This window comes from Petaurus breviceps, unplaced genomic scaffold (genome assembly GCF_028583685.1).
Source record: "Petaurus breviceps papuanus isolate PSGF00001 unplaced genomic scaffold, PetGlider_PUasm1.0 456, whole genome shotgun sequence".
NCBI lineage: Eukaryota > Metazoa > Chordata > Mammalia > Diprotodontia > Petauridae > Petaurus > Petaurus breviceps.
In genome coordinates this window covers 92,282-105,403 of record NW_027186343.1, presented here as the reverse complement: position 1 = coordinate 105,403, position 13,122 = coordinate 92,282, and the positions used below count along the sequence as shown (strand labels likewise).

The following is a 13,122-nucleotide window of genomic DNA, read 5'->3' as shown; positions in this document are numbered from 1 at the left end:
CTCAAAGTGAGTCCCAAAACAAAGCCTCAAATCAGGGTTCATATAGCCTTCTCCTGGCTCAGAGAATGTAACAACCTTCTGGATCCACTGGCCAATCAAAAAGTATCTACTGAAAAACTCCTACCCCAGGCTCCAAGGGCACTTTAGCCTAGGGGCAGGGAAGATCTTTAAATTTACATTCCCATTACACCATGTCTGTTTATTCAAAGCTGCCAGGTCATTAGTATAAGGTGATAAGATGATAAGATATAACCTGGTGATCTGGCCACCTCTTAGAGGACCCACAAGGGAAACGAATGAAGTGTTTAAAATGTAAATGTTACTGTTTTAAAAATAGCAGTAACACAGGTAGTGATTTTAAAATTGTGCTATCCTGGCAGCTGAAACTGGACTACTGAGACTGTAAGAGGGGCAATAGCCTTGAAAGGACTCAAGAACCAACATCATCAGGCCATTATATAACGAAGATGCTCATGATACCAGAAAAGAAGAGGAATATAGCAGAGATATACATCTGACCAGTCATAAACCAAAGTCCAAAAAAAAGACTACTTCATTATGTGGAACATCTCGGTAGTTCAATGAATAGTGTCAGCCCCAAAGTCAGACACACTCACCTTCCTCAATTCAAATCTGGCCTCAGACACTTACTTGTTGTGTGACCCTGTGCAAGTCCTTTGTTTGCCTTAGTTTCCTTATCTGTAAAAGGAGCTGGAGAAGAAAATGGAAAACCACTCCAGTCTCTTTGCCAAGAAAACCCCAAATGGGGTCACAAAGAGTCAGACAGGACTGAAATGACAGAACAACAAAAACTTCATGACCTAATAGCCTGATAAAAATAGGCCATGACAAAGAAAATTCAAAGCTAAAGGGAACCTACCTATAAGTACTTAGGATGCAAAACTGCCCAAGGCTCTTAGTGCTGCTGGTGGTCAGTCAGGTTCAATGTCAGAGAATTCTACTTGTCTCTCAATTGCCTGGTGTCATGGGTTTTAACCCTGGAAGTGTCAGGATAATCTGGTTCAACCCTTTCATTTTACCAAGAAGAAAGGTGAGCACCAGAGAGGTGACTCCTAGCTGTGCCAAGGTCCTCTCACTCCAGATCCAAGGCCCTTTCCCACTCTAGTGCACTCTGAATACCTTTAAATTTAAATAAATGCATTGAGACTTCAACTAGCCACCGTTGAATGTTAATAAGGAAAGCAGCTACTTTTAGCGTGTTTCTTTTAATTCACACTCCAAATCTAGCATGGTACTACATCTGTGCTAATGATAATCAGTGTTTATGCACAATTACATTAGTAACTTCCTTTTCTTATGTCAAAAGCATAATTGCTAGCTTCTTTCTTGGTTAATTATCCTAACAGGAGGGAAAGTTTCCTAGACTACAGGGCAATAACCAAAGGATCAGCAGTGACATGGGTCTCCTTGCTATTCCTTGAGCACAACATTCTCTCTTCCATCTCCAGGTAATTGTTCTGGCCATTGTCCATGTCTGTAATGCCATCCCTCCTTATCTCAGCCTATTGGACTTTCCTGGCTTCCTTCTAGTACCAAAGAAAATCTCACCTTTCCTAGGAAGCTTTTCCTAGACCCTCTTAATTTTAGAGCTTTTCCTCTATTCTCTCCAATTGATCCTGTATATACTCTTCATATATACTATTGGCTCTCCCATTAGATTGAGTTCCTTGAAAGCAGGGACTATTTGAACTTGGTTGGCTTATTTGTTTCTTTGTATGCCCAGTGCCTGGAACTCACTAACGAAATAAGTAGGCACTTAATTCTTGTTAACTAACTGACTATTTGCACATTTAGAAATGACTACTTATGAGTGTTAAAAGAAACATGTCCAAGATAAAAAAAAAAAATAGCCTCCGGAATGATAGTGATACATATTTAAGTGTAGAGGACAGCAAAAATCAGAGAGTTGATTATAATTTATGTGATTATCAAAATGTATCTTAAATATAGAAAATATGAATTTTCAAAGCCCAGCATTCTTTGTGATTGTGGACAATAATAATGATTTAGAGAAAAGTACCCAGATAACTGACTAATGAAAAAGTTGTATTTCAAAATTGCAGATTTCTGTGGACATTGTTCTTTCAAGAAGTGAAAGTCAATCCCTGGGAAAAGACCAGCATTATGGGTTCTTTGGGAGCTGCCAACTCCTGGATGGGGGAGAGCACCAATTCACAGGAAGAGGAAGAACATAAGCAGCAGCACCAGAAAGCGAAAAGTAAGGTCATAACAGTGCCACAAAGTGCCATCCTCCCCACTCAAGCATGGCTGCTGAAGAGCTCTCAGATTCAATTCAGTTCAATCCAACCAATTTATTGATTATCTGCTGGATTTAAAGAATTGAGTGAGGTATTATGGAAGATGCAGAGATGAATAAGAAACACTCCTTATTCTCATGGAATTTTACAACTGAATGAATGAACAAATGAAATCATATTAAGTACTTACTATGTATCCAGTATTGAGCTCAGTGCTAGGGATAACAGTCCCTTGTCCTTGAACTCAAGGAATTTATGTATTACGGGTCATAAGGCATCAGGAGAGATAGAATGACCAACACTTATTTCCTCCCCACAGAAGACAACACATTAAGAGGAGTACTGGTCAGAAGGATATTTTGGTTTGGAAATGATCATCATAATAGCTAGTATTTATATAATGCTATAGATATTATCTCATGCGATTCTCACAACCTGATAAGCTTGTTTTCCCCAACCTAGAGATGAGGGGATGAAGGGGTTAAATTACTTGCCCAGGAGTCACACAGTGATCTGAGGCCAGATTGGAACTCAGGTCTTCCAAGTCCAACATTTTATCCTCTATGCCATCCAGGTGTCTAATTAAAATGGGGTAGTTAAATAAATTTATGGGTATACACTGACACACACTTCACAATAATAATGGCAGGTAGAAGTTGATTATGGTTTCTTGAACTAGAAAGCTAGTGGGTTAGAAGGGTAGCACAGAAAACACTCAAGGTTATGTTTTCTCAGCCATGGTCTCAGGTCTTGATGGCAAAAATAACTGAAAGGAAGACATATCAGGAGTAAAGTAGGAAAAAAAGCTGAGATATATAGCAAATAACCATAACAGATAAAGCAAAGCATGGTAAAAAGACATAATAATAGATAAATACAGTAATAGATAAAATAAAACATGGCCTACCACACCTCTTCCCAGACATCTCTATCGCTTCTTGGATATGCCTCAATCCAGAACTGAAGATCCCATTCTTGTGGTTCTGGATTCTGAATGGCAAGTTCCTGGTCTAGCCCAGTCTCAGGTCCATGGTAGTGGACATACTCCCATCCCCTTCCCAACAGCATCCTCACTCCACCTCTGAGAACAGCTACTATTTCTGGGAAGGGCACATTAATCAACTTCCCCCTTACTCCAAGTCTCTCTTGACTGCACACTCCAAAACATTCCTCTCTGGCTATTTCTATAGCTTATCTTCCCATGTTAGAATATAAGTTCCTTCAAAGCAATGACTGTCTTGTTTATGTGTATTTAGCCCCAGTACAGAGCCTGGAACAGTAAGTGCTTAATAAATGCTTTTTTTCATCCATTTATTCACTCACTCATAAAAACAGAATTTATGGCATATTGTAAGTGTCTGAAGAGAGGTATAAAGAAAGTACTTCGGGGATTCTTTAGATCATTCCTAGATCATCCACAAGCATTTTATTTTGATGTTCAGGAATTCCAAAATTCTATTATCTGACCACTATTGCTGCTAATTCTCTCTCCTGATGCCTTATTACCCGTAATCCTGTTTTTTCTCACCATGGCCTCTACAACCTCCAGTCCCAGTTCTTTCCCAGGACATTGCATTTACATTGGCTACACTGTTCTCTCTTCCCTACATCAACTTCTTGGCAAAGCAATTTACCTCTACATTACTATCTATACTCAAATCTCTTTGCCCCCTTACCCTACCAACAATCACACTTGCCAGATCCCAAACTTAGTTACTGAAATCATCATCAATCATTATCGTCATCATCAATCATGAACAACAACAACAAAATTATAGCTACCATTTATATAATGCCTTGTATGAACCAGGCACTGTGCTAAACACTTCCCAAGTATTATCTTATTTGATCCTTACAATAATCCTCACAACAATCCAAGGTGTTATAATTATCCCTATTTTATGGATGAAGAAATGAAGGCAAAGAGAAGTGAAGTAATTTATCTAGGTTCACATAGCTAATAAGTGTCAAGAAGGTATCTTATTATCTTTCCTCTCTTCCTCAACCCCTTCTCAGTACTTTAGATAAGCAGGGACTTGACCAATCAACAAGTAAAGAACTTATTATATCCATTCCAACACTCCACCTTGGGTTGATCACATATTATGTGCTCAAACAAGTGGAGTGATAAAAATTGATCTGATTGATCAAGTAAATTAATGACAATGTTAATTAATGATGAAGTTAATAAACAACTCCTGTTGCTGTTCCTGCAACAGAACAGTCCATTTCCCATCTCTGAGTATTTTCATCAACTGTCCCCCATGTGTGAAGTGCTCTCCCTTCATCTCTGCTTCCCTGATTTCTCTGGCTTGCTTTGAATCTCAGCTAATCTCACCTTCTGCATGAAGCCTTTACTGGTTCTCCTTAATCTTCATGTCTTCCCTCTGAGATCATGCCAGTTTATCTTGTCTTTATCCTGTTTACACATAGTTGTTTGCATGTTGTCCCCAGTCCCCACTAAACTATCAGCTCCTTGAAAACAGAAACTGATTTTCTATCCTGGCATATAGTAGGTGCTTAAAAATGTTTGTTGACTTGACCTAACTAGACTTGAATAGTTTCTTCTATATCCACCACAAATACTAAGTACAGTTCCAGGCATATAATAGTCACTTATTAAATCCAGCCCCAGTCTCTCCCCTGAACTTCAGTCCCACATATCAACTGCCTATTGAGCTTTATAGTGCCAACACAATATACACAGTGCTGATAGCGATTGTAAATATGCCAGCATACTTCTCAACTTCAAAACATAACAGGCTCTCCATATAGAAGACAGAAGCAAAACATTTGTTCAGGCACTAGAAAACCAAATCCCGTTACCAGCAAACCAAATCCATCATAGCAACATAGAAGTTAGTACTCCATAACACAGCAGAGAGCCACATTATCCTTTAGCCTTCCCACAAACCAACACTCATAAGCCTAGTTGTCTCCCTGGGTGCCTCCTCTCTCTCCCACCATCTAGATGCTCTGACTCCCAGCTTCCTGTGGGCTCTGCTCCACCCTTCAGCAAACTCCTCCCACCACAGGCTACATGTTATTATATTTGGCCTATCAGGGGGCAGAGAAGATCTTCAAGTCAGGGAAGATCTTCAAATTTCCTTAGAATGATTAAGGGGCAGGGAAGATCTTCAAATTCCCATTACCATTACAACATTTCACACTGGATTCTCCAGGAACATTTTAAACAATAACATGTCTTAAAATTGAATTCATTATCTTTCCCCAAAAACTCTCTTTTCTTCCAAACTTCCCTCTTTCTGTTGAAGGAATGGCCAGTCTGTCAAGTCTGCTAGGTTTACAACTTCAATGTAACCCTTGAACTTCTCACTCCACATTGTGAAATTCTACCTTTTCCACTTTCCTATTTCTCACATATGGTTACTTTTTTTCTCCTCACACAGCTAACAACTTAGTTCAGACCCTCATCATCACTCACCTGTATTAAACAAGAACCTCCTAACTGTTCTCCTCACTTCAGTTCTTTCACTACTCCAGTCCATCCTACACATTACTCACAAAGTAATGTTTCTTAAAAACAGCTGGTCCTCTGCCACTTTCCCCCTGTATTGCAGTGACCTTTTATTGCCTCTAGTATATAATATAACCTCCTCTATTTAGCATCAAAAGTCCTCCATAACCTAGTCCCAACCTATCTCTTGAACCTAAATGGATGTTTACTTCCTCTCCCACGTTCTGTGATCCAAGTCCAATTAAATTGGTGTTCTCTGTGTTCTTCACATAAGACACTCCTCCTTCCACCCACTGCCTTTGCAGTGTCAGTCTCACATTCCTGGAATACTCTGCATCCTTACTACCACCTCATAGAGTCACTGGTTGCCTTTAACATGCACCTCAAGCACCATCTTTATGCAGTCTTTCCTAATCCCCACAAATTTAGTATCCTAGGGGCAGCCAAGTAGCAGAGCAAGTAAGAGCACCAGGTCCAGTGTCAGTATGACCTGGGGATCAAATCCAGGCTCAGATACTTAGCACCACACCCAGAAATAACTGGCCGTGTAACCTTGAGCAAGTTACTTAACCCTGACTGCTTTAAAAAAAAATTAGTATCCTACTTCAAAAACCACATTGATTGGGGTGGCTAGGTGGTGCAGTGCATAGAGCACCAGCCCTGAAGTCAGGAGGACCTGAGTTGAAATCCAACCTCAGATATTTAACACAAAACTAGCCATGTGACCTTGGGCAAGTCACTTAACCCAATTACCCTACCTTCATCCCTCCAAAAAAGCAAAAAAAAAATCTTAAAAAAAAACTACATTGAGTTTATTTAATTTTACTTATTTTTATTTATTCAATTTACATTTTTGCAGTGTATATTTTTATATGTAGTTTTTGTTTTCCTCATTAGGATTTAAGTTCTTTGTAAATAGAGATTAATTCATTCTTTGGACTTGTATCCCAGCACAGAGCTTAGCACATAGAAGACACTTAATAAATATTTGTTGATGGAATGACTGATTAAAAAATATAACACAAGAAAGTTCATCTTATAAAATCATTACAGTCTTTGTGGGGTCCATCTCAAATTATTTTAATAAAATTTTTGTGAAGAAATGGGTTGCATTTTTCTCAAAGCACATGTGTTAATTAAAGTGTATCTATAGAGGATAAAGTTGTTTTATCTTGGGCAGAGTGTTGCTGGATGTTATCCATTCCTGGCACCTATCATAGGAAGCAGAGGTATGGGATCTGCCATCATTCTCCATCCATTATTTACCACAGGTGCTTATAATCAGTTGTTCTACTTGCAGGGCATTGTTATAAATACATGCTCATTTAGGTCTTGTCAAAGACCTACTGTCAATTACCTGTTAGTCATTCTTATTCTGTCCCTTCCAGTCCAAAGATCTTTCTCCTTGGCATCTCTGCTTTTTTTCTACTATGAATTACCATCATCCTATCAATCCCAAACTACAGTCCTATCCTTTTCTTTTTCCTTGTTTATCTGTCCAAATCTTTTTTTTTTCTTTTTGGAGGTGGGAAGGCAGGGCAATTGGGATTAAGTGACCTGCCCAAGGTCACATGGCTAGTATGAGTTAAGTGTCTGAGTCCGGATTTGAACTCAGGTCCTCCTGACACCAGTGCCAGCGCTCTATTCACTGCACCACCTAGTCACCCCTATCTGTCCAAATCTTTAAAAATCTAAATCAGCTTATGACCTTTGCAGTCATATCAATATCTATATTGGACTTCTTAATCTGGAATTCATGAAATTGTTTTAAAAAATCTTGATAACTTTATCTCAATGTGATTGTTTTACTTTGTGATCTTTTGGATTTTATTTCATGTATTTAAAAATATCCTGAAAAGGAATCTATTCACACCACCAGGGTGACAAGGGAGTCCCTAATATGAAAGGGGTCAGGAGCCATGAATCAAAATAATTTCCCCTTTGCCTCCTCATTTGAAAACACTTTGGATCTTCAGAATTTTGTTCTTGATAGTTTTATATCCCTCCTAGGCTAACTTCCCCTTTAAAATCCCTTTTCATGGACCCCTATGTGTCCTTTCTCTTCACTTTTTTAAAAAAGATTCTATCAATTTCATTTCCTTCTCTCTCTGTGTCTCTCTGTCTCTCTCTGTCTCTCTGTCTCTGTCTCTCTCTGTCTCTCTGTCTCTCTCTGTCTCTCTCTCTGTCTCTCTGTCTCTCTGTCTCTCTCTCTCTCTCACACACACACACACACACACACACACACACACAATTGAAGGTTACTTTCCACCTCACCCCACTTCTGAGGTTCCTATCACTATCAACTATCACAACAACCAGTTCCTCCTTCTTGGTGAAAATAAAGTCCAGGATGGAATTTCCCTTTATTGGTTTCTCCACATTTTGAAAGATGAAATTATTATCAAGGCTAGCAAAAAAATAAATAAAACTACTCTGTTCAGGCAGAAAGAGGGTTCCATCAAATGTCCAGATAACCAAAATCTACTGTGACTGTTTATATCCTGCCTCTGGACCAGGTTTATGACTTGTTCTTCAGGTTCCTCTGTCTGTCAAGGTGGTTTGTAATATCTACTCAAGATGACAAGATAAGCTCTAGCTCTACCAAATGCCAACTATGCTGCTTCCTGATCCTGGCTACTAAAATTTCTCCTATTCATCTCTTTTGTTGAATGCTCTGCTTCTTCCTAACACCTCAACCTGAATTTTCTACAAAGTTCTTTCTGTCATTCTTCTCTGTTATCTTTCTATATTTCTTTCCGTTTTCTGAATGTATTTACTTCTTTGGACTTAACCATATGCGAATAATTCCCAATTCTATATTTCATTTTTAACCTTTTTCCTAGGCAAAAGACATAGATCTCTAACTGAACCACCTCAGGACACTTCCATCTGTTGCAATGTCTCAATAGCACCTCAAACTCAACATGCCCAAAGTCAAGCTTATTATTGTTTAATGCTGACTTCATGATTTCTATCAGTGATTCTACCATTCACCTGCCATTCTATTTCAAAATCAAGTATGTCATCTACCGCCTGATTCCATCTCTCTTTTCTTCAGTACTCTTCTGTCCAGATGGGCAACAAAAACAGAGGTTCCCTAAATAGAAAGGGAACAATCCTATGAGAGACTTTGTGATTTATTTTTTGTTTAAAAGAAAATTAGTCTGTTCATACAACTACTGCATAATCATTGTCTTGGTCTCTCTCTTGAAGGGTTGTGTTCAATCAGATATGCCATGGCCGCCATGATACATCTCTGTAATTTAATGATAGGCGCACAAAATGCCAGTCTGAACATTGCCATCATTGCCATGGTAAACTACACAGGCCAGTCAAATCAATCCAATGTTTCCGCAGAGGAATATCCTGGTGCCACTGCAGATACAGGGGTAAGTCAATGGCTCCAACTGTTTTCATTCATTTAAAAAACAGACATTTATTGTATGTACTATATATGATACATATGTAATAATAATAAATTAGACAGGGTCTTTTCCATTTAAGAACTTTTGATCTAATTGATAATATAAGTATATATATATATATATATATATATATATATATTTGTATGTGTGTGTGTGTGTGTATTGTACGAGATGGACACTGAGTTCTCTCTCTAATCTAAAGTTCTCTGATTCTGGGAGATTAAACACACATCAATAAATAAGTATGTCATGATATAAATATGTAAGAATTCCAATTGCATCAACATTTGATGGGGGAAAAAATCACTACTGGTTGGATAAGGGATAGATAAGCTTCATGGATGATATGCCTTTTTAGTTGAACTATGATGTCTTAAGGACTGACATTGGGATGAGTAGGTACTGGTGTAGAGAACATTGTCAACAAAGGGACAAAACAACCTTGAGTACATTAAACATATGCTATTTTCTAGAGATGGCAGATAATTCAATTGGCCGGAGTAGAGAGTACATAAGAGGACAATGGGGGCCACCACATGGAGCACAGACTAGACATGGAGTCAGGAAGACTTGAATTTAAATCTAGCCTCAGACACTATGTGACCATGAACAAGTCACTTAACCTCTTTCAACCTCAGTTTCCTCATCTATAAAATGAGAATAACAATAACACCTACATCTTGGGGCTGCTGTGGAGATCAAATGAGATAATATTTGGAAAGTGCTTTCTAAACTTTAAGCTAGCTATATGAATAGTACCTATTATATAAGGCAGGAAATGTAATTTTGGAACAAGATTCTGGATGGTCCTGAAAGCCAGGCTAAGGAATATTAACTATATTCAGAAGAGAATGGGGAGCCATTAAATATTTTTGAGCAGTGGAATGACATGATAGGGGCTATGTATTAGGAAGAATAACCTGGGTGGAACATATTGGATGAAATGGAAGGGGAAAAGAGAAAAACTAGAGTCAGGAAGAAGAATTAAGAGGACAATATAAGCCCCTGGGAAGAATTGAGAACACTGGCAGTAAGAATGGAAAAGAGGGGGCAGAGATAAGGATTGATATGGAGAAAGAATTGGAAGAAAATAGTACTCAATGAGAAATAAGTCTTAAGGAACATCAAAAAGTCACAAATGGCTACAAAGCTATGAGAAAGCCCAACTGTTCATAACAAGGGAAATGACTGATAGAAACAGGGGAAATATAAAGAGGAGCCAGGAGATTTTCAATAATGAGTTCCATTTTAGAAAAGCTGATTTGGAGCTGCTTCTTTACCAGGGACAAAAGGCAACCAGAAAACTGTTGTGGTTTTTGTTGCCATCATTTGTTTGTCCTTCATTTTCAAAGAGCACCATGACATCAGAAAGATGATGCCATGACTTGCTTGTGAATTGGTTTTAAGTGAGGGAGGGTGGTGTAAGGCCTCCAGCCTTACTTTCTCCTCCAGAGCTGTCTGCGTCCAGTGGCAAGATATAGATCAGGATGACTCGAGATGGCCCCCACCCAGAAAGTAGATGGAAATGTCTAACTAAGAACTGGACAAGGAGGTCAGAGAAAGAGATGCAAACCAATGCTCCACAGTACCCTATGATCATAGGTTCAGAGCTAGAAGGAACCTAAAAGTTCACCTAGCCCAGGGCGTCTTAACCTGAAGTACACGAATTTATTTTTTTTAAGAGTTTTGATAAGTGTATTTCACCATAATTGGTTTTCTTCGCATTTTATTGTATGCATTTAAAAATATGATGTTGAGAAGGGGTTTCTAGGTATCACTAGATTGCCAAAGGGGTCCAGGAAGCAAGTAAATGCCAGGAATTCTGGATCTAGTTTAATCCTTTCATAAATGAGGAAACTGAAACCCAGACCAGGTAAGTGATCTGCCTAATGGAACAAAGCCAGGATTTAAACACAGGCCCCTTGACTCCAAAGCTGGTACTCTTTTCACTACAGTGCACTGTTATTTATTTGTGAGTCAACTGCATAGAAATGACAGTAATAAGTAACAAGAATGGATGAGCTCACCAGGGGTAAAAGGCAAAGGAAAGAGTGGAAGGAAGCTAAGACTCACCAGGAATGTCCATATGAGGAGATCAGGAGAAGAAGAAAGGATGCAGTGAAAGAGAAGATGACAAAGTGGAAGGCCAAGGAGAGCAATACCTTATGCTACAAGCACGTATCCGTTATGGGAGGCAGGCCCTCAGAAACAGCAGTCAGGTTAAAGTGTAAAAGGTCCAAGTAAAGGTTATTGCATCCAGGACTGTAGAGGTAACAGCTCCCTGGATTCAACTCTATTCTTACCACATCTTGAGTATCGTGCAGAGATCAGGAAGCTTCATTTTGGACAAGACATAAAGGTTGAAAATGTCCCCAGGAGGACAACCAGAATGCTGAAGGAATCAAGATCACGCCATGTGAAAATCAGCTGAAGGAATCAGGCTTTTTTAGCGTGGGGAAGAGAAGACAAGGGAATCATGAGGTATATGAGTGAAATACTTTTATTTTTTAGAGAGATTAGACTTATTCTGTTTGGACCCAGGAAACAGAACTTAAAGCAATGGGTAGAACTTACCGAAAAGATGAAGATTTAGGCTAAAGACAAGGAAACCTTTCCTATTTTCCTAAAAATATTTCGTAAAAAAAAGTGTTTCCCCTAAAAAAAACAAAGAATAATGGACTGCTGCAGGAATCTTGAAGGTGAATGTGCTTGTATCTAAGTAGCATTATTGTTGCTGCTATTTAGTTATTTCAGCCATGTCTGAGCCTTCATGAACCCATTTGGAATTTTCTTGGCAAAAATACTGGAGTGGTTTGCCATTTCCTTCTCCAGCTTATGAGGAAGCTGAGGTAAATAGGGTTAAGTGACTTGCCCAGTGTCTGAGATTGGATTTGAACTCGGGTCCTCCTGACTCTAGGGCTGGCACTCTGTGGTGTCACTGTGGTGCCACCTAGTTGCCCAATAAGTAATATTCTACATTACTATTAATATCAATGCAGACAGTTCTTCCATTACTTATCACAAGGATTTCAACAAGTATCTAAATATAGCTCAATCATGTTCTTCCTACACCATCCCCCACCTTTGAATATTTGTGTTGATTGAAATGCACCCTCCTCTTCTTTACCTTTTTGAATCCCTAATTACTCTCAAGTCCCAACGCTAATACCACTTTCTCCATGAGTCCTTTCCTGATGATCCCTGATCTTCTAGGGCCTCTCTGTTGAATTACCTTGTATAGATGCCTTTATATAATATGTACACATTGATCTCCCCTGGTCCTCCCACTCAATCAGACTCACATTGTCGTCATCAAATTCTCACCCAGGTTTTCTCAGCTTGTCCAACCTGCTCCCGAAGTCTCATCATTTCTACCTTCACAATATCCATCCTATACATCCATTCTCTGGATTCATTTAACCTTGTGCAGGTTCTCATATCTTACACTAAATATTGCAATAATATCCTTGTAGATTTTCCTGCTTGAAGTCTCCTTCCTACCTTTCCAATCTTCCTAGACTTTACTCCCACCCTCACCCCCATGCGCTCTAAATCTAGCTACAATGGCATTCTCAAACTAGCTCTCCCTCATTCCTTAAATATTTTTCCTCCCATTCTCTGTCGCCTGGATTTCCAGACTTCCTTCAAGATTCAACTCAACTTTTGAAAGAAGCCATCTTTCCACGTCATTCCATCTAAAAGTCAATCAATAGTCAGTAAGAAAATAAATAGGTACTAAGTGCCTCCTATGGCCCAGGCACTCTGCTGAGGACTAGGGATACAGGGAAAAGTAAATGGCAGTCTCTGATTTCGAGGAATTCACACTCTAAATAGGTGAGATGAGGTCTAAACAATAACACCGAGCAATCTATAGATATCTGTCTGATAATTCAGAGACAGTCAACAGAGAGGGGGCGCTAGAATCGAGAGGAGCTAGGAA

The 13,122-nt window shown here is 39.0% G+C and overlaps 1 protein-coding gene across 2 annotated transcripts in view; it reads left to right on the top strand.

The window, feature by feature from the left end:
* Nucleotides 1-13,122, top strand: part of LOC138171689 (sodium-dependent phosphate transport protein 3-like) — a 42,864-nt gene that overhangs the window by 2,035 nt on the left and 27,707 nt on the right. Inside the window, exons 2-4 of one of the 2 annotated variants that reach the window (XM_069101320.1) lie at nt 1,368-1,469; nt 2,085-2,239; nt 8,971-9,146. In XM_069101320.1, coding sequence (XP_068957421.1) covers nt 2,146-2,239; nt 8,971-9,146 — 270 coding nt within the window. In that variant the 5' untranslated portion in view covers nt 1,368-1,469; nt 2,085-2,145. The remainder of the gene's footprint in view (nt 1-1,367; nt 1,470-2,084; nt 2,240-8,970; nt 9,147-13,122) is intronic. The other variant, XM_069101321.1, reaches the window with a different exon arrangement.